The sequence below is a fragment of the Falco biarmicus genome, chromosome 1 (genome assembly GCF_023638135.1).
Source record: "Falco biarmicus isolate bFalBia1 chromosome 1, bFalBia1.pri, whole genome shotgun sequence".
Taxonomy (NCBI): Eukaryota; Metazoa; Chordata; class Aves; order Falconiformes; family Falconidae; genus Falco; species Falco biarmicus.
In genome coordinates this window covers 77,336,189-77,363,348 of record NC_079288.1, presented here as the reverse complement: position 1 = coordinate 77,363,348, position 27,160 = coordinate 77,336,189, and the positions used below count along the sequence as shown (strand labels likewise).

The following is a 27,160-nucleotide window of genomic DNA, read 5'->3' as shown; positions in this document are numbered from 1 at the left end:
CGAAATCCTTTCATGAAAATTGTTCTGGTTTGTTTGGGATCATTCCTCTACAGCATGCTCAGTTTCAGGACTCATCACAGTGATACCACCCGTGTCTTGCCAGGGCAGTGGACCTGACATTCGAATTCCAGTATAGTCCTTAGCTCAGCTGGCACAATTTCTGTTGACTTATTGACCTAGCTTATTATTAGCGTATTCTTTAGGGCCTCTTGTTTTCTAGCAAATACATAAAAATACACTTTTTTGATTTCTTATTTCCCTATCTTAAGGAAATATAGTGTAGTTTCTGGGACCTGAATTTTCATAGATTTCTAAAAGGTAACTTGCTGACTTTATCTGCTTCTAGAAAGAAAGTGTAACCTTCACTTGTAAACACATTTACAGACAAAAAAGGGGCCTTGAAGGTTGCTCTGTGGAGCTCCATTAGCAAGTGTGAATTCCACTCTTGGCTGATCCCTGAGCTCTAGTCAGTGTGCTTGCTGTGGCCCTCCTTTGGACCAGCCTGTCCAAGGCCAGAGGCACCTGGACCAAATCCAGTCGAGACAGTAAGGTTACACAGAGACCCTTTGGTCAGTCTTGTTTTGCAGGCTGTAGAGGTGTGCTGAGTGAAGGAACTGAAAGGGATAATTTATCTCTGGATTGCTGAGATCCACACACACACATGCCCACCCACCTCCCTTTTTTTTTTTTTTTTGTCAGAAACTATAAAATTAAGTTTACTTCATTTTCCTGTCCACGTACTAATCATGAAGGAGAACCAGAAAGAGAAGAAATCACAGAAACATTGATGTATTTTCAGGGAATTTACTTGAGGGCTACAAGAGGCGAAGGGGATTGAAATTCCCCATTTCAGAATTACAGCTTTCCTGCTTTATCACAGCTAGCTGCATCCACTGTTGAAATGCATATATTGCTGTTTTCAATAGAGAATTATTTCATGGTTATATTTATGGATCATGTATGTCAGAGTATGTGTGAGTGGCACAGCAAAGAAGCTCAGCAAAGTGTTGTAAGTTGTGTGTACGGATGCTGGAGAAAAAGCTTTGAAGGCATAGCTTAGGACGAGAGCTGTTCCACCTGCTGATGGATTTGGTTAGCAGATACAGAGGCTCTGCCACCAGCCCTACCTGTGTGTCACCAGTCAGTGCTTTCATTACCTGCCTGGTGCCTCAAACCCTGCCTTCTGTTTTTCACTGCGGACTGGTGTCAGATCTGGTATTAAAAAAATTCACCATTGGTACCACTCAGTTCCAGTGGAAGGGGCTACCTAACACATACAAGATAATGATGATGATGATAATGATGATGATGATGATGACAACGACATTATATGTGCTTCTTTGTGCACACTTCATTTACTGTTATCATCTTGACTGTGTATTGGTTTATCAGCTGGTTTCAACGTGTCGATTTTTAGTTCTCCATAAACCCATGAATGTCCTTGGGACAACTTGTCTAAGACATCATTCTTTTTTTAGCGTCAGACTGTAAAAAGCTGTTTCAGGTGGGTGATTGTGAGGGAGGGTCGGTGTTATGAAAAAAGATGCTTATTGCAGGATGTATTCCCTTAAGGTCCCATATATTTCCAGCTGCTTCTCCCTTTGGTCTTTAAAAGTCTGTGCTGGAGATGTAGCAAAGCTCATCTTTCTAGCCTGAAAGGTATGTCTAAGGATAAAGACTAATTCACTGGGAGGTTTTATAGTGATATTTATCACAAGGGTGGGATTTTATGAAATTTTGGGTGCGTTTATGTCCTTATGTAGAGCAGAGGCCTAGGAATAAATCAAGATGCATAGACATGAATATATCCATGATATTTTCAGGGTTCAAGCATTACTATGGAGGACTTGTTGAAACGTTGTGGAGCATTCTCTATTTTTCTCTATTCTCTGGTTTTTTTAAATACTAAGATTTCCATTTTTGTGTTAATGGTTCTTCACCTATGGGGCTTGAGTTTCAAAGCTACCTTAAGCTCTAATGCTTTTTTTCCTGTTGACTGTGATCTACCTCTCACATAATGAAATCCTCCAGAATAAGAATAAGGGGTGACACTAAAGGACACAAGTTTCTTAGGGCACATGTGTAAGGTGGGAAATTATGTATTTTCCACATGAGAGATTTGAGCTCTTACAATTATACTTTATATCAGTGCAAAGTATGCTTCTTTGATCTTATTTTCTTAACAGAAATCTGTGTTAATGTGTACATCTATTTAAAGTAATTTTCAAAAACCTGACAGAAAAAGCAGAACATGCTTCTCTCCTTGGGAAAAGTGTCAGAAATGCAGCCGTACATGGTAGAAGTTACTCATTGCAGAATGGACCCAGCAGCGAGGTCTGTGGTATAAAAAGGTGCTGTGGAATGGAAAAAAAAAATATTATTTTTTTCCATCCTCACATACAAATGTGAGGACTTCTGGATCTGTTCTTATAAAATGCAGTATTATCTCATTTCTGGCTTGGAATTACCTGCAAACTGGAAGCCTAGAGCACCAGGTTCACCGAGTGCAAACTATTCTTGGATTGTACTGCATGTATGGCTGACATGGTCAGTCTCATGGCTTCTTGAACAATTTTTAAGTGTGGTATTTGACATGTATAATGAAAATTGCTGAATACAAAAATACCAAATTATGTGCAGTTCCTACCATTGCCATATTTGTGTTTCTTTGTCATTGTTTTGCTATTCTGTTTCTCCATTCCATTAACTTCACTAATTGTCTCACATTTCTTCTGGATATGTAATTGTTCGTAACTTTGAAAGAAATCCTAACATCAAAAGGGATCTGTGTGCAGCTGAGGACCCGAATGAAGAACTCAAAAAGATGTGCTGCAGCATTTTGCTTCCTTTTGTGCTACCACAGGGTATCTGCTTCTGTGTGTCTCAACCTTAACTGAGCCCCATCTCCTCCTGGGACTTTGAGGCTGGGGCAGACATTCACCTCCTACCACAGAGGTTTTGTCTCCTTTTTACATCATGAGGGAAGTGCTTTTCTTTTGTAGAATTGGAGCCCATTTCTTAATTCTGTAGTGGCTGCTTATCTTTTGTGGTTTGGAGTAATGGAGGAGTTGAGCTAATGCAGGAGCCAGAGGCAAGACCTGGAATGTCTTGTCCTGATTAGATGATGCCAGCTGATACATTTGGAAATGGTTAAATGCAAGAAATTTCCATTTTCTGCCCTAGTAGGGTAATGGGAGTCTGAGAAGAAAACTCAACCTGAATGCCCACAGTGAGCACAGAGGCGGGAGGTGGGACTCTTGCCCAGCCTGCTGGGCGTGCAGTTGGAGTGAAACCCCGTTCATTTGCTTTACAAGGTATGTTACATTTATTTGGGGAACAAAAGAAACCTCATGTAGAGAATGCAATTCTAGAGAAAGCCTTCAGCAACTTGATAAAGACCACTGTAAGCTTCTGTAGTTAGTTATCAGCATGTTGGGGCTTTTTTGTATTTTTTTGGGGGGGTTAGCATATTATGAATTCAAGGTAGATAATTAGTGCTTAAATAAAAATAAATGCCTGTAATGTGATTACTTTCTATTTTCTTCTTTCTTTGTCATTTCTTCTTTTGTTTTGTCTCTTGCTTTTTTGTTGTTGTTGTTTTTTCTTCTTTTTTTCTTTTCTCTTCTTTTTTACTTTTCCCTTTTGTATTTTCTTCTGTGAGTTTAGAAGGAGGCATTCCTCTCCAGAGTCTGTGGCAGTGCTTAAACACTGGTCTGGACTTCAAAAAATAAACTCTTTATCCATCTACCTTATGTTAATGGATTACACTCCTGCATTGCTGTCACTCATTGCATGGCTGTAGCTTCTTGCCCAGACATTCCTTAATGCTTTCCCACCTCTTGTTTTATCACCCAAGTATTGCAACAGCAGCATTTGGAGCACTCATAGCATTTTGGGAAAACTGGTTTTCTAAATGCCTATTCCTTGAAAACTGAAGCAGATGGAAGAAAGAAAAAGTGGAATACATGCGGGTTATGGCTGAAATGATCCCTTGACACTCATTGAGGTTGATCATAAATATGCATGAGACAGGAGGAGTTTTAGTAGCTGTGTTTTGCCTCTCTTGCCCCAAGCTGTCTGGAAAGAGAGTTTGTGACAGTCTGGGGAGCTCCAAATTTTAAACAAAAGATGATTGTTAGGAGTTTTTAGAGAGCTTTAAATATAATTATTTTTGTGTTAAAATACTCTGATGATAATCCCTGTGCCTGTTTTACTTGCTCCGTGCTAATTCTTCGTCTTTTAGGCTCTATCTACTATTAAGGGTTCACCTCTCTCTCATACACTTTTACCATTCTTCCCTGTAATGCCATGTACCCCCAAAATGATCATCTCTACTTTCTGAAGCAGGTTTTTAACATGCTTAACAGTTAGAGTTTCTCACAACTTGTACACTATTATTATTAGGACAGTAAAGAAGGGCCAGTGCAACCAAGAGAAAATTCTTGAAACATCTTTTCACCCTGTGTTCTTCAAACAGCATGCCCTTTCATTTTTTTGTGGATAGGATTCTGATATAGTTTCCAAATATGTCATCTAGTTTCTGGTAGCATATTGGAAAAAACAAAACTTTTTCCTAGTGCTAAATATGCTATCACTGCCCGCTTAGGAATTTTGTGTATTTCTGAGTGAAATTCTTTTCCTGGATAATGATAATGTAGCCATGAAAGGAACTTTTTCCTCAGTTACTGGATTTTTGTAACTGCATTATAGGGTTGAGTGGAAGCGACTCAAAGTGATTTGGGGTTTTTCTTCGTAAAGATTTTTGTATCCTGTGGCTCTGTATTCTTCACAGTGTCTCTGATATTTATATCTTTATAAAATACAGACATGATTTCCCCAGCGGTATTCTGTTACGAGCTTTTTAATAAAATATTCAAATGACGACACCCAAAATTAAGGATGATAACACTATTTCAGTGACACATTTCAATAGAAATGGGCATAAACATGCAGCTCACACTCTGGTTTTGATTCAAAACTAGACCATATGTCTGCTTTCTCCACTGCTTGCTTGTGTACCCAAGTGCCAGTGAGGCTTTTTTGGCAGGGTGGGAGAGTCTCTGTGTTTCAAGGTTTTAATCATTGGATCTTAGTAGGCTTTAATCACGTTTTGAAACAGAGTAATTTTTAATCGTTCAGCCAACCAGCCATTGCCAAATTTAACTTTTCTTCTGAAGAAAGTCCTGAAGTATCATGCTGCTAACAGAATATGGAGGCTTAGATTTTTAAGAGGTGAAAAGACAGAAGCATTGAAATTGGCCCATGTGGTGTATGAGTTAGAGAACTTCTTTATGTAGTACAAAACTGCAGCGTGAACATTTTTCAGAGTCTAAATACTATTATGGGATCAGATATGCATTTCATTTAATATAGCCTTGCAATAAGTGATCATAAAGGCAAGGTTGAGGCTGAGACATCCACTTTGAAAACCTCTTAGTGGTAACTAAATACATTGCATGTGTGTGTGTGCTTGTATGGGGTTGTAGTTGGACTGAAGTGCACCTATTCTTGATAACCTGATTTTCATATGTAGCTTGAAGATTGGCATCAATATTATCCATAAATCCAATCAAATTTGTTTCAGTTAAATGGGATCCCCTCCCCCAAAGCGTAGGGTTCAAAATGCTGACATAGATTTTTTGGTTTTTTGGAAGGTGTCCTAAATACAAGTCTCTTCTCTATCAGAGGAGTAGCTAGGTGAAAGTCTCTGGCCTGTATTGTACAGAAAGTCGGATTAGGTGATCTCTAGTGGATCTCATTGAAATTGTCTGTTCTGGCCATTAACGCATGTAAATGTCAAACTAGGCAGAAAGCTGAAGATTTAAGCCCAGAGAAATTTGACTCAGTAATGTGCAAGGAACTGATCAAGAGTATCTTCTAAAAGTCTGAAGCTAAATTTTAATTCATATTTCTATGATAGATGTGTATACTGACATATTTGTATGCACGCATTTATAATAGACACATGGGCATGGAAGTCCATTTACTTTGCGTAGGGTTTGTATTGTATGGACAAGGCAATATTTAATAAAAATACATGTCATCCTTCCTGGATTTGTATTTATTTTTCTTAAAAGTTCTTCAGCATATAATAGTCAACTGGGAAACAGTTCTGGGTCATTTGTGGTATGGCAAGGTTAAGAGATACTCTTAAAGGCTGTGAGTGACAAAAACCAATCTGACTGTTCTTTTAATGAGCTCATCCTTGTCTTTTCTTCTAGTTTAAGCAACTGTGAAATCATGTGTGTGATACAGCACTGCTCCTATGATCTCTTTTTAATCAATTGGAAGTGAAAACTTTATATTCTATAAAAATGGTTATAGGCTAGTACCCATAAACGTAGATTTGGAATAATTTCATCATCATGGTCTTTCAGTCCCAGTTGGTTTTAGTTCTGGTTTGGAACAAAAACTACAGTGTGATGTAATTGCCTTCCTCTGATTATTTTTACCTTGGTGTATTCCGTTGCTGGCTTGTGTGTATAGTTTTTATGTGCTGTCATTTGAAAAAACTTTAAAACTCTTGAGAGCCAGTCTTGGAAACTCTTCTGGATGTATCATTGTTTTTTTTATTTGTGCATGGCAATTGCAGCAGCCCATTAGGGACCTATAATTCCTATTGAGCATAGAACGGACTTCTCATCATTTAATATGGAATGTGATTTTGCTCCTCATTTGAACTAAAATCTGCTTACTGTTGTGATTACCATCCCTGGGCTCCACCCTGCCTTTCACCACCTGCCACTTACAAGTAATTCCTTTGGCAATGAGAATACAGCCAAAACTGTCAAATAAATTGGTCCCTTTTTGAGTGCCTTCTGATTATTATTCTTATTTTGTGGTGATGTCAGATTTCCAAGGGTAATCTCTCACTGGAGGAGTATGTTTTTCTTTGGGACTTGCATCACCCTCTCATTTTTAGTCTCCATTTCAGAAGTAATGATTGCTTACTGAAAATATGCATTATGTGGATTTTCTATTATTCAGTTCCATTACTTTTTTGTGAGCACATCATTACGTTTCTAGGAAGGAGAAAAGAAGGTGTTTGGGTTTTTTTTAATCCAGAAAATAAACCAAGGATTGACAACAGGCAAACTTGTTTTTTCCCCAAGTATATACAGGTATATTTGTTGCTGTCTTAGAAAACAGTTTTCAGTTCCTTATTACTTTAAATGCATTCCATGGCAGTATTTCTGTTCTCTGCTTTAAGCAGCAAAACTATTAGAAAAGTGCACTTTTAAGATGGGTGGAAAGAGTGCTTTTTACTAGCTGGGAACAGTGTTTCCTTTCTTTTGTTTTGGAGTTTTGACACTATTGCATATATATAAAGTGAAAATTCAGAACTCACTTGCTTAACACTTTGATGTTTGTGATGCTGTTAAGTCCCACCGAAGAAAATACAACCCCAATGTAATCCTGGTAGGAAAACACGAGAAGTGATGTCTTAAGTGTTCATGCCTAGCATTTTACAACAGCTGCTAACAATTTTATTCTGCTGTCATCCTAAAATTTTAAACCAGCATTTACGATTGCTTTTTTTAAGTCAGTGTCATATACCTGTAGGCTTGCAAAGCCGGGGGGGGGGGGGGGGGGGGGGGGGGGGGAGCCATTCTTCTCAGGTGCTGTCCTCCTTTACAATGCACTGTTAAGAGATTTGACCCACAGTGCTGGACACCATGCCAAATGTAAACGCAGTTATGGTGAATGTGTTACTAGGGCACTTTGGGGTTTTTTAAGTAGTGTCTCACTGGTATCAGCTTCATCTTGTCATCCTCTATCAGTCCCAGCCAAGGCTTTTTTTTAAAGCCTCTGCTGGGGGTGGTGAAACTGCTTCCAGTAACTTAGGTGGCTTGCTCACTGTAGGTCAGTGGATGGTGGTCACCAGTGACTGCCATGCATATTTCCTCCAAGGACACATTGGAAGGCCACATGTGCATGGGCTGAGGCCTCAGGAGAGCTTTGGGCTGATGCCAGCTCCCCGCAGCCTCTCCAGCAGTGGTTTCCTATCACCTCTTCTCTTGTTTCCCTGTCTCGTAACTCGCTCGTGCTCTGTTTTAATTTCTGATTTTACAATCCGTCTGTTCATGGTAGATTGTAAGCTCCTCAGTACAAGGTTCTTACAATTTTTAATAAGTGAAAACAGTTATGCACACTGTGCACACCAATGGTGTCTGTTGCTTTCCTCCTTTTTGGTCTTCCTTCCTGGAAGCAAAGGTTCTCAGCAAAGAAACGGGGTTGCGGTGGCACAGGGTGTGCACTGGTGAAGAGGGGAAAGGAGAGCTCCCTTCCAGCCTGTTTACAGCCCCTTGCCTTAAAGACTCCAGGAAACATGCCATCGCAAAGAAATTTTACTGCAGTAATATATGCGATTCCTGACAGTAATTTATATGTGTGGAGCTACTTAAAAAAATATATATTCCTTGTACTGTATTAGTGATTAATTTCACAATGACTGCCTAGATTCTGTGTTAATGATAGCCTTTGAAATGCCTGTATTTATAATATAAGTAAATATTGAAAGATTCATTTATTCCGTAATTAAAATAGGGCTTGTAACAACAGTAGCAATACATCTTACATTCAAAGCATACTTAAAAGCAAGAGACCACTAGACCCTTAATGGAATATACATGTTATTTCTAAAGTGTATCATTTGAGAAAAAAACAAAACAAAGAACTGATTTTTGGGGTATTATTATTTGGTTTAGGTCACATGTCCTCTTTATTCCTCCTTGAGTCTTGTGATCAATTACTGCTTTGCAGATCTGAACCTATAACTTTTTGCTTCAAAGCTGTATGCTGTAAGTATATATGTTGTTGTTCCATAATGTGAATGACACTGGAAGTAATAGGGTTGTTGTGAAATACTTTGGATTTCTGACGGATTTCAAGACAGCTTAGACAGCTACAAGTGTGATGGCAAAAAAATGACCTGTAGCCATGGAATGTTTTTTGTGAGCTGCGTTGTGATATAGACAGTTCTGCTGTCACTTTGGGTACTCTCTTTCTGCCTATATATTGTAACATATATTGAAACATATTTCCTGAAAATGTGGATGGTTGATATAATGGCAGTGCTACTGCTCAGTTGAATAGAAGAATGTATTCACCAAGAAAAAAATTGGGCAGGATGGATATGTATGTGCAAATTAATGGTGTTTTCCGGAAAATATTTGCCCAAGTGTACTTCTTCAGGGATTTCTTTGTTAAGACTTTATCGTGCCTTGGTACTGCAAACTGGCATGTCTTCTGTGCCTCCTAGGAGTATGTCCGGTTTGCTAGAACATCCTGATTGTACTTGCAGGTGCAATCTTCAAATAAATGGGAAATTCTGCATCCACTGGAGACAAGAGGGGGCCAACAGTCCCTCCCTCGTAGGGGTGTAACTGACATCTGCAGGTTTCCCCGCACACTCCTGTTTTCAAGTGTAGGATAAAACAAATGCATCTTGACCAAGGGTTGTTTAAACATCCAGACACCTTCTGAGAAATGGAAGAAAGGATTCCAGGTTCATCTGGGTAGACAACTGCAGCAGAAAAGGTTTTAGGAGTAGGGAAGAGGTGGTAAGGGAGTAGGCAGCAAATAATGTACTTTTTAGAGGTCTGAAGAGGCTTAGCAGTGGTTGCCTTCTTAAGCCTTGAAGTCTATAAAACCAAATGTGATTAAGTAGGGATGGGGATAGGACTGAGATTAATTGTAGGTGCAGCCCTGAAATGAAATGGAGGTTTCTCCTCACCTTTCAATAAGCATAGTGTCATCAGATACAGAAAGTATGGGAATATGAACTGTTCTATCAAAGATGAAACCGAAACTAAAAAGAGAGTCCACTTAAGTGAAGGGACCAGAGAATCTCAGAATTATGACAGAATTGAAACATGAAAAGCAGGTTTAATACTATGGGCTTCTCATAAACCTGCTTACTAGATATCATATGATCAGGCTGTAACAACTGTGTTTATAGGTATGGTCTGAGCTACTGCAGTAATTAAGACAATGCAAGGCTTTAGAGGTAATTTGCAAGGAGAAAAATAGAAATGTGCTTATAAAGTTTGTTGATAAAAAATTTGAGAAGCATTGGGAATACAGAGAAGAAATGTAATTTTTTTCTAGAATGAATTGGAAAGCCTTCAAATCTGGGATATTAGAAATAGGATGAAATATGAAGTGCATCATCAAGAATCTGAGGAGTAATAAGAGATTACGCCACGGGTTGGGAGCTTGTCTTTGGAAATGATAAGAAAGACAAATCACTGGAAGAAAGGAAAATCTGCTTTTTTTACCACAGCAAACAGAAGAAATAATATGAGGGAAAGAAACTTTCCCTAAAGATCTACGAAAACATCAATGTGTCTAGAGCTTTACCAAACTTTCAATTTGTTCTGCAGTTAGAAATTGTTTGGTAACGGGAGAGGATCCAGAGTGGCACTGTCAGAAAGGCAAATGGTCACCACTTCTGCACTTACTTTTGTCTAGTGCTGGCTTGATGATGTGATATGTGAAAAGAACTGGGTTTTTCTGCATCTATTTTGTGATAAGCACTACAGATGCCAGTAGTGCTCACTGATGGGCTGCTCTGTTGGTTTCACTAATAAATAGTCTGTTTCCAGCCAGGAGGACCATACATTTTTAAGAAATGCTAGAAAATAACTATATGAATAAATGAGAATTAACTCTGTCTTTTTTTTTAATGGGATGTTTTTAGAAGAAGTAATTTTCTTTTTTGTCTTTCAGCCATGGAAGAGTTAATAGTTGAGCTGCGCCTGTTTCTTGAACTTCTGGACCATGAATATCTAACTTCAACTGTCAGGGAGAAGAAGGCAGTAATAACTAACATTCTCCTGAGGATACAGTCATCAAAAGGTCAGTGTCAGGGTGAGTTTTATTGCTTGCAGAATGTAGAGAATATGTCTGTGCTCAGTGAAATAGTTTTAAGAGGTAAAGACAAGCCTTAAATTGAAGCAAGACAGAAAGACAGGGTGAAGCCAAAGTGTAACTTTCCTGAATGCTTTCCTTCATGTTCAGCAGTAAAATACAGCAAAAGGCATACTGGAAGTATCTTGGGTTCACATCAGTGAAACCAGCCACAAAATTACGTGCTAGATAGAATGTTTTCACTTCTGCTGATAGAGAGGCTATTTCATTTTATTTGTGGTATCAGTGCTATTTATGAGTTTTGATGGAAAAGTAATACTGCATCAGGGAGTGCTGGCCACCACATCATTTTGTGAATGCATGGGTGCTGCGTGCTGCCTCACTGTCAAATGATCCAAATCTATCAAAAGCTTTGACATTGAGGTGGTTTCTTATGCGTGGCTGATACAGGAGTGCCAAGCCAAAGATATGAAATGGCTGTCAGCATGTTTGGTTTGCATTTTGCAATTAGAGTTATAGTCACTTTCCCCTTTTCTACTTATCTAAAACCATTTTGATTGCACAGTCTCTTTTGTCTCCATCAAGATTATGGAACTGAATGCAATATAAATGATTCACTGTGTACAGCAATCTTTCCACAGAGCTTATATGAAGAATATTCCTCACTGTTTTTTCTAACAGTACTCGTATTTCCTTACAACTTTTTCTGTATGCAGTGTGCTTCTTTCCTTTTCTGTATGAAGTGGGCTATAAGACCTCTGCCTGTCCTACATTTGACAGAAATACTGTCAAGTGTAAACCCACAGTGTTTAGATTTTTGAAAAATACCAGAGCTTGTTGAAGAAAAATGCCACATTGTGAGCAGCTGCATTTCTCATAATCTTTTTCATCTCCAGTGCTAAAAAAATACAGGCTTATTTGATGCAGGGTTTCCCCCCATCAGTAAAGAAATCGTTTTTGTCACAGGATTCAAGTCCAAGGAGAGCAGCTTGAAAATAATGATTTCCATTTTGACATGCTTGAAGACACATTGCTATTTTTACTTTGCTTCTGAGAGAAGGAAGCAGGTACCAAGTTCACATATTCTGGAAGGAGGCTTCATGCCCCAAAAGCCAATCAAAAGACACCAAACTCCCCCAAAACCAAAATCTGTAGGTGAGAACCTGCAATTTGGTGTGCTTAGAAACAGTAGTGTTTTACAAGAGTTCGGAATAACCTCAGCAAGCTGGTCTGACTCTCCATGTTCTTCTCGTAATCTTTTCAACTAGATTTAGTAAGATAAATATTTGACTTCTTCAAGAAGTCAGATGAAACACAGGGAAGGGTTATCATATCTGTTCCTTCAAGACTGTGGATGGTGTTTCAGGACACAAAAGCTACAGCTCTTCTAGTAAATTAAACAGTGCTGGGTATGTTTCTGGACCCTAGAACTCAATTACCTATGCTCCTGAATTATGGAATGATCCTTGGCATGGGTTTGGTCTGAGCTGACTCATCTCCTCCGTCAGTTCTAGGCATGATTTGGGAGTCAGCCCTGGCAAAGATCAGTTCCCAACAGTTCAAAAACATCACCCTCCACCTTGATTTTAAGGGGTGAGAGATTTTAACTGTATGGATATCAATTTCTCTAGCACCTTCCTAGGCATGTTGAATTTATGACTCTAGATGTGGCCAAAGATAAAAAGACCCAAGGACCATAGCTTTCTACCTTTAAGCACCTACCATTTAGGTTTTAAAACCTATTATGGGATCTATAACAAGATCCATTACATCCTATTACAGGATCCATCCATTAGCAAGATCCATATGAGTTCCATATATTAAGTGGTAGAGCTTAGCTCAGTCCAGTTGTTAATGACAGTGTCTACATTCAAGGAGATAAAATGTAGACATTTCAAAGAAAATTCATGGAAGTGATTAAAAGATCCAGAAATATGCCTTCAAATTGTCTGAAATGAGGTATCATCATCTCAATGTAGAAAAGGAATGACTGAGAATGAGTTCTTAGATGTACACAACAGTAAGTGCCATGGCTGAATGTTTGTTTCAAAGTGCTAAAACACATGTTTTGAGCGTTGAAGCTGTGAACTAATGGAAGGACTTTGTAAAGTCTGCATGCCATTGCTGGCATTTTATTAAGATGGAATATTTTGGGAAAAGATATGCTCTAGTACAAACAAGAATTAATTCAAGGAAATCCCATAGATCAGTTAAGCAAGGGGTCATAGAACCATGCGTATATGTCTATAAACTCTAGTTTATGGAACTGCAGTTTAGAGTTTCAGCCAGCATGACCTCTAAAAAAAGCATCCTGTTTTTCTCCCCAAGCTACTCATTCTTGCTCATCATGTATTGCATCTTCCTTTCTGCTAGCACAAGCATTATTTGCTTTTTTTTTTTTTTTTTTGCTGTTTTACCGTATCACTTCCCTGCTCTGGTTCAACCCGAGGCCGCACACGTGCTTATGCTGGCACAGAGAAGAGGTTGGTGCAGGGAGAGGAATGAGGCAGGGAAGGGAGAGGAGCTGCCTCTTTGGGAGCTCTGCCATCCCCTGCTGGCTTCCAGTGTGTGTGAAACTACCCGGGGAGTCGTATACTTTACTGGAGCTGACCCTGCTGCTTTTTTTATCAGTTAAAACATCCACTACACCCATCCTTTTGAAACTATTCATCTCTTTATTAAAATTAAAAGCAATAAAAGATGCATAAACCCACAGTACTCTGTAACTAAGCTGAACTGTCATTCGGAGTCTTGTTTTTCAAAATGTTGTTTTACTCCACCCACATAACTCCACAAGAACTCTTGTGTTGCTGGCACAGTTTGAGAGGCCTGAGGACTATGCTGAGTGCAGACTCTTTATATGCATTTGCAAAAAACTGTGGGAATCCAACAGGATATTTCGATTGCTGGCACAAACCATTTAAGATCAATGGGGAATGGTAAATGAAGGATCTGGGCAACTGGAAACTGGCTGGGTTCTTCAACATCTGGAAACGGACAATTATGTTTTTCTTTGTAAAGGTGTGGAAATTATTATAATGGACGGGTTGGCTTTTAGTAAAACAATTTTAAAGTCATTAAGTTCTTACTTGGGGAATTCTTCAGAAATCTTTTGCCTTGTTTTGTTCCATCTCCAAAATGCACGCTGTTTTCTTCGTTTCATATCTGTGAAGCAGAGAGAACGGGGCTCGGCGGATGCTCTTCAGGTCATAGCTGCCTGGCCTCAACCTGTCCCACGCCCAAACCAGTGGTTACCCTGAATAGCTGGCAGAAATAGAAACTTTATTTTCCTTCCTGAACCTTGGCATGCCCAATGGATTGTAGGTCTGAAGAAAACACTTGGCATTTCCTTCTGGAACTCAGACTTTCTTCTAAAAAACAAAGACACAAACAGTTTATTTTGGAGTAAGAACTGTTGCTGGATTTAGGCATTTAATATGACTGTCAACATTGCCTGTTTTCCTTAAAGGGACCTGATGCTGTAAACCTATAGTGCTCACTGCTTGGCTGTGTAATTTGGTAGAAGAAAATAAATGTTAGAGCAGGTTCTTGCTTAAACATATAGTTTAAAACTGGGGGAAAACTAGTTTTACAGTGTCAATAGAATTAACTTGAAACACTTCCCCCCCCCCCCCTTAAAATGACCTTCATACTTGACTTCTGGTTGTTATGGATAGCATGGGAGACTTGGACATATATAGCACTCACAATATGGATTCAGCCTACACAAAGAGGAAAAAGTGAAAGTCATACTGAAAAAAAAAAAAGAAAAAAAAAAGGAGTGCTTCCCAAGACTAATCCCCTTCTTGATTTGTAGGAAGAAAGAAGAATCTGTGGCCCTTTGAGCCAGTTTATTTTATCAGTGTTGTTTTTTAATCCATGACTTCACAGCCAGTGGGACTGGGGTATTATGACAAGAAATATTTTATCCTTGATTATATTTTTGGGAATTACATGATCTTAACCAAACGACATCCATTTGACTTTGTAAATATGTATTTTAAAAACTAAACTAAACACTAGGAGCTAAATTCAGTCTAGGGCTAAGCAGAGTACAATCCATTGACTGAATTTTTGCCAGAACATTGAGGAGATGCACCCTAATCTCCCTTTTGATATTGAGAAAAATAAACAATATCATGTTCCTATGCAGTGAGTTCAACTGTGATTAAAATTATTGTGCCAAAACCTCAGAATGAGTGTGTCACGTCTTTTCCCCTGGGAGGGAGATGCAGTAGTGATACAAAGGACCCTCAAAGCAGCTTTTACGTTTGGCTCCTTCTCCCTTTTCAAATTCACCTGGAAAACTATGGGATTAATTTAAAAAAAAATGAGAGGAAGAAGGAAATGTTAGAGGGAAATGGTAGGAAAACATGGTCAGTGTGCAGTTCTGTTCATGGTGGGTTGGTTGGGGCAATGTCCACCCAGCAGCAGCATGCTCCGGGCTGGGGTATCGCAGCATCTCCCAGGCCTTGTGCAGACGCGCACCACGGGTCTGTGATCGGAGTTGGTGCTGCCAGCAGGGAGCCCATGGAACATGGGCGCTGTGAGCTTGGGCAAATAGCTGTCACCATCGCTGCCAGGAAGAGAGGCAGGCCAGGTCTCTCTTTCTGCCCTCACTTTTGGCTTGATAGGTGGCTTTGGTTTCTGCGTGATGCCCTGGCCTGTCCAAAATGTGCCATGGGAACAATTGTTGTTTGTCTCCACGGGTAAGGGCAGCCAGTCACATACTGCCCTCAGGCTGACCTTGTTTCATGCACTGTATGGTGCCATTGGGACATTCACAAGTGTGGTATCTTCCCCCCATATATACTTTTATCTGTATAGTAGGCACCTGGCAACGGTGTTTGAACTTTAGCTGTTCAAGTCTTCCAGTTCCAGATGGATAGGCAGTTCAGAATGATTTCCTGTAATTTTTTTCTATTTCTGGTATTTGTTGATCCAGATAGTGTATATGTCATTATCATATAGAGTAAGTATGTGTTTATTCTGCTTGATTAAATTCCTGAATTCCCAGCATTCTTCCAGTCCTGCCTCAGTAACTGTGCTTGGGAAGTAGGCTGTGAGCAGCACTGTGTGCCAGATTTTGGTGTGTGTCAGTCAAGATGTGGTGTCCACATGTGGAAAAACTGTCCCATTTGCACTCACCAAGGTGTTAAATGACGTCTGTTCCTCTTCCACAGGTTTTGAAATAAAAGAACATGTACAGAAGCAAGAAGTCGCCAACAGTTTGCCGGCGCCTCCTCAAATGCCTCTGCCAGAAATACCTCAGCAGTGGCTGGTAAGTGTTAATTTAAACATGTAAATATATAAAAGAGAAAATACTTGTGATAAGCACTGACAGAAATGGTTACAAGGGGACCAGAGCCTACAGGTCCAGGGAAATTATAATTCCTCTCATCTCCACTCTGGTTGAGGGAATCGGGTTCAACTTTCAGAAGAGAAGGCAAAAAATTTGTTCTGGTGAAATAAGCCTGGGAAAAGGCCACTTGCAGAGGCTGTGGAATCAGACTCTCTGGCAGTTTTCACAACTGAAGTGGCAAAAGCTGAGCAACTTAAAATTAACTTCAAGGGTTGACTTGCCTTGTGTTGGAGGTTGCCCTGGCCAAGCCCACAGGTCCCAGTTTCTTACAGTTTTAATGATCCGCTTTTCCTGGAGCAAGCCTTATGAGAAGATGCCCTCTTGATAGCTGAGAAATGGCGGTGCAGAGTTTTAAAATGAAGGAAGAATACCTCCTTTTTTTAAACAAAGTTTTTAGTGCCCTTCCGTGCTTGGTCTCTGGGTAGGAAATTCCCTGCAGAACAAGTAGAAGTGCATGGTCTTGGAGGTGTTAATAGCAAAGATACTGACTGAGATCTGTAATTCAATTCCTCCAGTTGGGAGCAGCTGTCTTGATGCAGAATAAACTGTAAACATGTTTTAATGTTCCTCTGTTACTGACTTTACAGTAGATTTTAAGAAAACATTTCAACATTTTTTTAGAAAAGCGTCAACAGACCATGATATAGTGTGTTGAAAGGTAAACATGGTCTTAACCCTAATACTGATAAATTAACCATCTTTTTATTCATTTGTGGAAAATTTTGTGCATGGTGATAAGGGCAATCCGTGGAGCATTCATTGGCTGAAGCAGGAGGTACAGATGCAGTACAGGGGCAAAACAGCTGCATGGCTGATGTTCTGCTTAATTTTTGTGTTACTCCATATCGCATTTGTGCCCAATTCTAAGAGATATATAAGCCAGTAGTATCTTATGAACGTAAGAACTAATTTATCAGATCAAACTCTTGGCCAGTCTTTTGTAATAACCCATTATTTGATGGTGAATAACGCTGTGTGCTGCAGAACAAACTAAAACCACTCATCAAACATGTATTATGTAGAATACCTTAATCACAGTTTCTCCCTAAGCACTACCAGCTTTTGGTTTATGACCTGAAAAAGGGTTTTGAATTATTTTTTTATTCAATTTTAATTCTACCTAATGTAATGAGATATGCCAAAGTCATTATAGGAGGAGAATGTTTGTGCTAGAAACATTCATATCCAGAGTTGATATATATACTGTAGCAAAAGTCAACTAAAAGGGATGCTGTAAATTAATTATACATAGGTTGGGATGGATGCAAAAGTGGTCTTACTAATATGCAGTGAAACCTGGAGAATATGTTTCAGGGTTAACAGTGCCTGAAAATTATTATTTTTCTTTAATTCAAGATGCATATAGCATAAATTACAAGGGAAGGGGTTGATGAGAGGCAGGAAAATTATGCAAAATGCACATGCCTTTGAAATGTAGACTTCAGTTGCTAGCTTCATAAACTGAAACCAATTGAGATCCTCATTCTTTCATATTTATGCAGGTTCAGTTTAATAAATTGGCTTTGAAGATTCAAGCTGTTTTTCTAAAGAAAACTGACCTACTTTTCCTGTCTCATACACTAATGTGTAAATTCCCTTAAAGTTGGTACAGCTGCAGCAAGTGAAATAGTGTGAAGTATGAATTGGGTCCAGGAGGTCAGCACTGTTTTTTGCAGTAGTTCAGTTTGGATTTTTGAGTAACAAAAATATTTCTCTGAGATACAGTGGGAATTACCGTGGAAGTTGAAACAGTTAGAGCTGGCTGGTGTGGAGCGCGGTCATCCCATGTTGAGCCTGGCAAAGCGGAGCCATGGTCCTCCCCTCTGACCTGCCCGTAACACTGCAGACACTTTCATCTGGGTGAAGTCACCATGCTGAGCTGGTTTTTCCATAGTGGCGGAAGCTGATTTTTGCCAGTTTTTCTGGGGTTCTGTTGCTGCTGTCAGGCAGTGGTGGTTTTCACCTCTCTTTCTGGTTTCACTGCCACTTTGAGATCAGCCAGGAAATGTCCCAGGCCTCTCGTTGTCTTATATTATCCAAACACAGGTTATGTGGTGCTTTTTTAAGATGGTAGCACATCGTAATTTGTGAAAAAGATGACAGACTGCCGCTGTCCTGCAAAAGACCAGGTGCAGTCAAAAGGGAGGGACAAAACAATCAGCTGTTTGACCTTTGAACACTGGGGCAAGCTCAGACCCCAGTCTGACTGTTTAAAAATTTCTCCTGTAGTTGGACTAACGGAATTAATTGTTAGCTGCTTTTTGGAAACCTTTCTCTATTATGCATCTCTTTGTTAGCCCCTCATTATTACTACATGTGATCGGAGACTGTCATATAATCTTTCTTCTTACCTCAGGCTGGACATCAGTGACAGTGGCCAAGATCTAATTTTCCCTTCCAGTAGTGCTCCTACTGGAAATCATGGTGATTTTCAACATACTCTGAATCAATAGACTCTTAAAAATTTGCAGCTGATTATGCCAATCTATGGAAACTGTACATAATTCCATTGCTCTGTGACACAAATACCAAGCTGCCTTTCCAAGCCACTTTTCATAGACCATCCTCTCGCAGTCGAGTGGAAGAAATCCCCTGGGCCCACCAGAGGGTAGGAAATTCTGCCCCAGGTTGCCCTTCTTCACATGGCACGTTGGAAGTCATGTTGTATGGCACCTCTTTCGTTCAGCCATTTAGGACAGAAACCTTTTTTCCACTTGCTGGATAACATCTAGTGGTGGTCTCAGCCTCCAGTGGAAACACAGCATGCTGCTGGAACATAGGAATTTACTGGAAGTGGGAATCAATAACTTTAAATAGACTATGCACTGTTTTAAAAATCGATGTTTTTAGCACATCAGTTATTGCACATGATGGAAATTAAAGTTTCATCTACACCACTGTTTCTTGTTACAGCACTCAAGGGATCCTGCATTCAAAAATGTTTAGTCTGAATTGATGTTTAAGCTTTTACTTATGTAAAGATGTGTGGGTGGGAAGGAATTCAGTACTCCTTAAAGTAGTGCCAGGAGCCAGAATTATGTGTGGGCAGGTGGTGTGCAAGGTTTCCTTTGTAAATCTGTAAATAGACCTGCATATTTGCTCAGGCCAAATCTTGTATCAGTTTTGTTATTCATCAGCCCATGAACAAAGCACATAAAATGCATTTTATTTAGAGACATGCTGTTAATAGTTTAAATTAAGTCTCCTGTTACTAAAACATTTTAAAGCCCAGAGAGTCTTCCTGGACTCAGTGGGCTTTGGACAAGGTCTTAAAACTGAGGGACAAAGTTGAACCTTGCATATATTTGAACAAAGCAAATCACTAAGCATGAACTCTCTTAGTACTTCTTCTGCATACGTTCCCTTGCCTACATCTGGTCTAGCAGATTTTGTGTCAGGCTTAGAAAGCACAAATCATCACTTACCTCAGCCTGTGCCTACAGCTCCTTCAGATGGCCAGCAAAGTAAAAGCTGCAGATAGAGGATGTGACTTAAGGGCAACTTGGAGTCCTGCTGCAGAACTGAAACACCACTTGCCTGGGTGTGTTAATATGTTAATATGCCAGCATGAATACAGTGCCAGCAGCAAGGGAAGCTTTGCCTGGGTCAGCAGCAGAGGAGGAGATCATTGCATTTGAAACAGTTTTGGTTCTCCCCTCTTGAAGCTGCTGACTGTGAAGGCTTGTGGCTTTTAGCCTGCCTTCTCCATCTCTACATCAGCAGCTACCTTTATAGTATTTCCCTGCTCTTGACAGGCAAGAAGCAGTGCTAGATGATGGGTATGGAAGAATAACAGAGCCAATGCTCTGTGCGTACCTCAAAGTGCCGATGGTGGTTTAACACCTGGGATCCCATCATTGCACTGTCACCAAGCTGCCTAGAAGTACCTTTTCCACCGAGGCAGTAAGATAAAATCCAATGTGTCCTGCTGCTCAGATGCGCCTGAGGATTACTGGCATAAATCATCCACAGCATGACAGTGACAGAATACTTCTAGCCTCCAAGCATTTGGTTGTCATATTACATCTGACAGTTACTGATTTCAGTGCACTGTGCAGTCCAACAAAATCAAATACAAACAGCACACAGCTATTCTGCGTGATTTTCACAGTAAAATTGAGTATATGTGCTGCTTTTCTTGGAATATTGTCAATTTAATAATTATTTAACCGCAACAAGTGTCCAGCAAGATGCCAGAACCCCTGTAGATATAAATCAAAAGGATAGGTCATCTTCCTCCAACCCTTTCCTGCAACGTACACAGTCACTCTGTAGGAGTGTTTCATATAAATGAGTTTCCTATTGTGGAGAAGTGATTTGACAGCCTCCCTTTATCTGGCTGCCTGTCAGGTATACTCTTAGATATTTATTAGAAAATGCTGAAAGGAGACAGTGTCCTTGGAGAAGAAAAAAAAAATCATCCTGAAATCAAAAGGATTTTTGAGGTGATATATCAGCAGTTACATTAATCATTCTTTGAACAACAACCAAAAAAGTGCAAATCTTAAAGCTTCTTCTAAAGTGTGCAGTGAGACTAGTGCTGTAACAAAAGCAAGGGTTCTTTTTTTCATATGCCAGGTGGGTTCTTATGAATCTTTATTTCATCTTGCTTTTTCTTCTAAAGCTGAAAAGAATGTGCTACTCTCTGTTCTACGTAAAAGATAATCTTGAGATAGTACTAGCCTTGGAGTTTTTCCCTTGCAGAAAATTTGTAAAAGCCACAAAAATAAATTCAACAAAAATGCAGTTGTTTCACTTAGAGCTGGCTAATAGCTTCAGTTTGAACAGATCTCAACAAGTTCTTCCATGATGAAGGAACAAATAAAGGGGCCTTTTTGATTATTAAGTGCAGTCGCTTTTACTGCAGGCAATTATGAAATATTAACCATTTCAGAAACATACCAAAATCTATTTTCTAGCATTCAGGTTTCTTTAACCCACTATTTCAATTTGAAGGCTGTCTCACCATCCCAGTGTTCACTGCCAGCCTTTGTCCTTGTGTTTAAGTAGCTTTTTTTCCATCACTTTCATGCCTGTGCCACAGATATCCTTTGAAATTGCAATCATACACCTCTTGGGTTTCATTTCCCTCCATTGTGTATGAAAAAGGCTCTAACAGTTTCATTTTGAGCTATGGTTTGATTCTAGTGAACTGTATCAGTATTTTTGTGATGCACCTGCAGTAAGGCTTGTGTTCTAGTTTGATCGCAAGTGACCAGAACAGCAGAGTGTCCTGGACACAGAATCATTTAGGTTGGAAAAAGACCCTTAAAATAATCGGGTCCAACTGTTAAGCAGCACTGCCAACTCCACCACTAAACCATGTCCATAAGCACCACATCTACACGTCTTTTTAAATACCTCCAGGGATGGTGACTCTACCACTTCCCTGGGCAGCCTGTTCCAGTGCTTGATAACTCTTTTGGTGCAGAAGTATTTCTGAACACCCAATCTAAACCTCCCCTGGTACAACCCGAGGCTGTTTCGTCTTGTCTTGTCACTTGTTACTTGGGAGAAGAGACCGACCCCCACCTTGCCACAACCTGCTGTCAAGCAGCTGTAGGGAACAGTAAGGTCCCCCTCTGAGCCTCCGTTTCTCCAGGCTAAACACCCCCAGTTCCCTCAGCCACTCCGTGTAAGACTTGTGCTCCAGACCCTTCACCAGCTTCATTGCTTGTCTCTGGACACGCTCCAGCACCTCAATGTCTGACCCAGGATTCCAGGTGCAGCCTCACCAGTGCCGAGTGCACCGGGAGTTCCTGTGCTCATCCCTAATCCTGCTGGCTGCATTATTTTTGATACAAACCAGGATGCTATTGGCCTTCTTGGCCCCCTGAGCACACTGTGGTTGTGGAACACTTTCAGTCATCACATGTGATTGCATAAGGAATAAGGTTAAAGGAAAGTTTGCAGCCTCCTTTTTTGTGTTGGTCATGTCCTGCAGGACACTGTAGTTGCCATTCCCGTTTGTCCTGGGTTGGGTTGGTGCGTTATTGTTGGTGATTTATTTCACATTTGGAAATGGTATCACAGAAAAGCTTTAAAGTAATTTCCTTCTCAGTTCTTTTATAGTATACCTTTATAATGATGCACATCACCGTATTTCAAAGCTTTCTTCATGTCCAAGCTTCCAGAATGAGCTGTTCCTGACTGCCTTTAACTGGAATTTGCATTTAAACTAGATGAGCTCAGGTCAGGTTTCAAGTAGAATTGAACTGCTTTACCAGATTCTTTCTATGATCATAGTGAAGCTATATGCCCTCTTTTCTGTCTTTGCTTACTGATTCTCTTTGACCTTCATATAAGAAAGCTATTAAATTACTAATGCCACAGATTTGGTAGGATATTGTCCCACCATTTTTCATAACATGCTCACACTTTTGGCCTCAGGTGTTTCATGTCTTGTTTCTATGCTGTACACGTCCATAAAACACCCTCCCTGTGCTCATAGTTAGGGACCTGCCTATTTTCTTTCCTAACCCTGCTCATTAAAAGTTCTGTGTGCAAACACATGGGAAAGGAATTAGGGCAGTAAGTACCAAGGCTCCTCTTGGTTTTTTTGTGTGGTGCTCAGGCCCTTAGAGACTGTTGTTCCAGCGAAAATGGTGTTGCGCACACTTTGTTCACTGTACTGCCTGGTCTTGTCCTTACTGTCACGTTGTGTACCTGGATGAGCCTGGAAGAGGAAGGTGATTTTGTCTTTGCTGGGGAACATAGGCACAGTTTGAGCCCAGTTACAATAACCACCACCGACTGAGGACCCCATACTGCTTAAAACTCAGGTTCATCTTTCTCTTGTAATATGCATGAAAGTGTTGCCTAGCCTTTTTTTTATTATTATTTCTTGGTACACCCAGACCCTTTTCTTGATATGAGTCAACTCTATTGTTTTTTCCAAGTGATGCTTCCAACTGGCTGTGTAATAATCTTTTATTATAAAATCTGAATGATGCAGAAATACCATGGTTTTGTTTCTGCCTTATTCTTTTTCACTTTTGACTTTTTTTTTTTTTTCTCTTTTGTTACTTCCATGGGGTCTGGAATTTATTTGCACCCCTGTCTTCCACAGAGTTTGGGTGTAACTTCCTCCAGCTATCTGTCTTTTCAGTGGTGCATTCTGTGCTCCAGTCTTTTCAGTTTTATTTAATATCTCAGACATTAATTAAATACAATGGCAAGAACAGAGATTTGAGCTTGTGCCTGGGTTCTGCTGCAGGCTGACATTGCTGTAAAGGACATGCAAGAACTGCTGGGTGCTATACTCAGTCAGTATTCTGTGTTGGTTTCTTACTGTTTCCATTTGGTCCTCATCACTGCCATCTTTACCTTCCTGTTGCTTAGCTAAAGGGGTTATTGGGTTATCTAAGTAGAAGTCAGATGTGTTGCATTTTCTGGGATGGTAACCCAGTTCCTGGTGAGGTTTCTGTGTCAGTGCTCTGCAGACAATCTTCAGATCAAACTGTGGAGCCATAGTATGCCCTGATTCATTCTTTAAATGCAAGCAAGTCTGTTCATATCCCTTTCCCATCATCAGGCTGTGCTTTCTGAGGCTGTGATCTTTTTGTAGTCACTATACTCTACATACTAAGCACTTTTCCAGCGATACCTTTAATTAGATACTCAACCCTGAGTCAGCAGGCACACTTTTAGGCTGTGTCAGCTGTATCTCCACTCCCTGGAGGACAGCATGCGAAGCGTGTACCTTGTTTTGTTCTTAGTGTTAGACCCGCTGGAGTCACTGTTCAGGATCACCCTAAGGAAGCACTTTGCTTATGCTTATCCTCACCCTCCACCTGATAATCACTTCCACTAGCGCTTCATGCTGGCCCCCCATCTGTTCGGCACTGCCATGGGAGCTGGTGGGTTACCAGTTCAGCTCTTTGTAGGATTGCCAGGGGTTGCTGGGCCTCCAGTCATGTCTGACTGGCTGTTGATTTCTTGGGCAATTCCTTTTGGTTTTTTTCCTGCTAACAGTGGTGACCCAGAGGCGTGTGCTGGAATTGCATGGGTGCACTCAGAGATGGTTGGGTGGGACTGTACCAACAGCCTGTCATGCAGCCGTTACCCACCTTGAGGTGGGACTGACAGGGTTATTCTTGTCCAAAAAGCTGAGTTTGATGGCTGGCTGGCTGGTATGCTGTCTTTTGTCAGAGGTGCTCAGAAGCTGAAAAGAGAAGTTGTTAGAGTTCTTTCACATTATTTGGCTCCTGGTTTTATAGGGTCCAGCTGACAAGCTGAGAAGTTAATAACCTTAAAGTACAGAGCTGAGGTCAAATGAAGAATTCTCCGTTTCTGCTTGTCTACACTCAGGCTAATATATCCCTCCTGTACAGCCCAGTATAGTCTTAACATCCCATATGGTCAGTGCTTTTGTCCTGAATAAATCTAAGGTCCATCTAGGTCCTCAACTGCTGGCAATAAATGGTGATTTCTCTTTAGTGCCTTACCGATTTGGAGTTTATCTACAGAGCTTCCATACCAAGTGCATGGCAAGTACTTGTCATGGTTTAACCTTAGCCAGTAACTAAGTACCATGCAGCTGCCTGCTCACTGTGCTGCCCCCCGCCCCAGGTAGGATGGGAAGGAGAACTGGGAAACAGTAAAACCCATGGGTTGAGATAAGAACAGTTCAATAACTGAAATAAAGTAAAATGTAATAATAATTATTATTACTATTAATAATATTAATGAAAAGGAAAAAGAGAGAGAGAGGAATAAAACCCAAGAGAAACAAGCGGTGCACAATGCAGTTGCTCACCACCTGCTGACCGATGCCCAGCCGGTCCCCGAGCAGTGATCGGTGGCTCCTGGCCACCTCCCCCCAGTTTCTACACTGAGCGTGGTGCTCTATGGTATGGAATATCCCTTTGGCCAGTTTGGGTCACCTGTCCTGGCTCTGACCCCTCCCGGCTTCTTGTGCACCTGCTCACTGGCAGAGCACGGGGAACTGAATTCAAAGTCCTTCATTTAGAGTAAGCACTACATGGCAACAACTAAAACATCAGTGTGTTATCAACATAATTCTTATACTAAATCTGAAACACAGCACTGTACAAGCTATTAGGAATAAAATTAACTCTGTCCCAGCCTAAACCAGGACAGTACTAATGCCCAATTTCCAGCCTTTACAGTGGTACAGCGAAGCTTGGATGAAATGTGTGGTCAGTAATTTTGCCAATTGTATTGATACTCAGTTTGTTGATTCATCGTGCTTTCTGGGCATCCGTTTTTTACGTGTGGGGAAAAGGATCATAAACGTGTAAGCACCCTTCACCCTTCAGGCTGAGGATGCACTGGGGTTGTACAGAGGTCATGGCTGAGCTTGCTGCGAAGCAAATGGCACGTGCATGTGTCAAGGTTTCTTCTTGACAGCCCACATTTGCCTGCTGGCTTCTGAATAGCTTTATTATGCAGTGTGTGACCACTTTTCCAGTCTCATGTTGCTGCTTTCAGTGTTGAGGGGTTACGTAGCAGCTGGCTCCACAGTCCGGCTGGATCCGAACTGGTGGTTGATCTAGTAACACACACGCGAGCATGGCCCTGGAATTGCTGGCAGCCTCTGCCTGCCGCACAGCCGTACTGACAGCCTCTGCTACAGCCACTGCTTGGCGCTGGAAATCTCCACATCCTAAATCATTGCATAAAGGGAGTTGTTTCTTTCTATTTCCTACAGAATGTAAGTCTTCCTTGGGGTGTAAAGTGATTTTATATCCTCAGGCCCCTAAACGATGACATTTATTTTCCTCTGTCTTTCATACTGCTTTCCACGCTATATAATTCCGTATCATCAGCAGGTATCAGCTAGTCAGTGTTACTGTCTACCTGCTCGGTACCCTCGCACAGAAGGGGGAGAAAAATTACTTTATCTGCTAGAATAACGAAAGAAAGAGATTATTTGTGCTGTCTGGAACACAGAGAGGCAGGTGGAAGGGAAGACCTTAATATGCCATAAAATCAGTATTTCCACTAAGTTTGTTTCATAGTGTCCAGTAGAATAGTGAGTTTTACGATGTAGGTAAATATTGCTTGTTATTTGGAGACACTTGTTTCTTTCTCTCAGCAATCCATCTTGTAAACTCCTGTAAGCTGGAGTTGGGCATCCCTTGCACAATCCAGTCTTCACTGTCTTCAGAGATCTCAGCTCTGTAGTGTAATTATCACCTTGTCCGCCTCTTGGTTCCAAATAAAGCATCTCTCATTTGGTCTCAGACCCAGCACCTGCCAAAGCCCTTCATCAGTATTACTGGTATTATTCTGGGCAACAATATCTCACTCATCTTTGTCTCTTTTTTTTTTTTTTTTTTTTTTTTTTGCTCTCTCTGATGAGATAAAAATAACGGTTGTGGGGCTTTTTCTGACTCAGTTCTTATTCCTGTAATTGAGCAAGGCCATTTGTCTGGAAAGACAGCATTCTCTAGTTTTCTTCCCTCTTGCCTGAAAGCAGAAATTTGTGCTAATGCCTTCTTTGCAGGTTGCCAGGTCTTTCCTCCTGCTACCCCTCAAACTACACATGGTCTAAGGTTTTTTGAGATTTAATCCTTTTATAGAATATGTGAATAGTTTTGCGGGTCTTACAGCCTTTTTATCTTTCATGTAAACTAATTAAAAGTTATTGAATCAAGAGTTATTTCAGTTTGTAATTTTTAACTTCATCAAAATTATTCCACTAAAAATTGCTAAGTTGAAAGAATCAAACAATACAACTAGCAATCATTAAAAAAAGTCTTGTAAATATTAGTAAGTAATACCAGAATACTCAGATGTACTTCTTACATTTCTTGATGCTCAAACTCTTACATATTCCATAGCTCCCAAAAGATGTAGATGTTTGTGGTACAGATTTGACTGAGATATTTTTATTTGTATTTAATCAGTTGAATTTTCTTTCACTATTAAAACATCCTTGCTTTAATCAGAAAGTATTTA

General features: G+C 40.3%; 1 protein-coding gene across 6 annotated transcripts in view; it reads left to right on the top strand.

Annotated features, from left to right (window-relative positions):
* AFAP1 (actin filament associated protein 1) overlaps positions 1-27,160 on the top strand; it is a 121,475-nt gene that overhangs the window by 42,331 nt on the left and 51,984 nt on the right. The window contains exons 1-3 of one of the 6 annotated variants that reach the window (XM_056348652.1): positions 3,207-3,314; positions 10,732-10,872; positions 16,056-16,153. In XM_056348652.1, the coding sequence (XP_056204627.1) occupies positions 3,221-3,314; positions 10,732-10,872; positions 16,056-16,153 (333 nt within the window). In that variant the 5' untranslated portion in view covers positions 3,207-3,220. Of the gene's footprint in view, positions 1-3,206; positions 3,315-10,728; positions 10,873-16,055; positions 16,154-27,160 lie in introns of those variants that run through there. The other 5 variants (XM_056348661.1, XM_056348681.1, XM_056348689.1 and 2 more) reach the window with 5 other exon arrangements.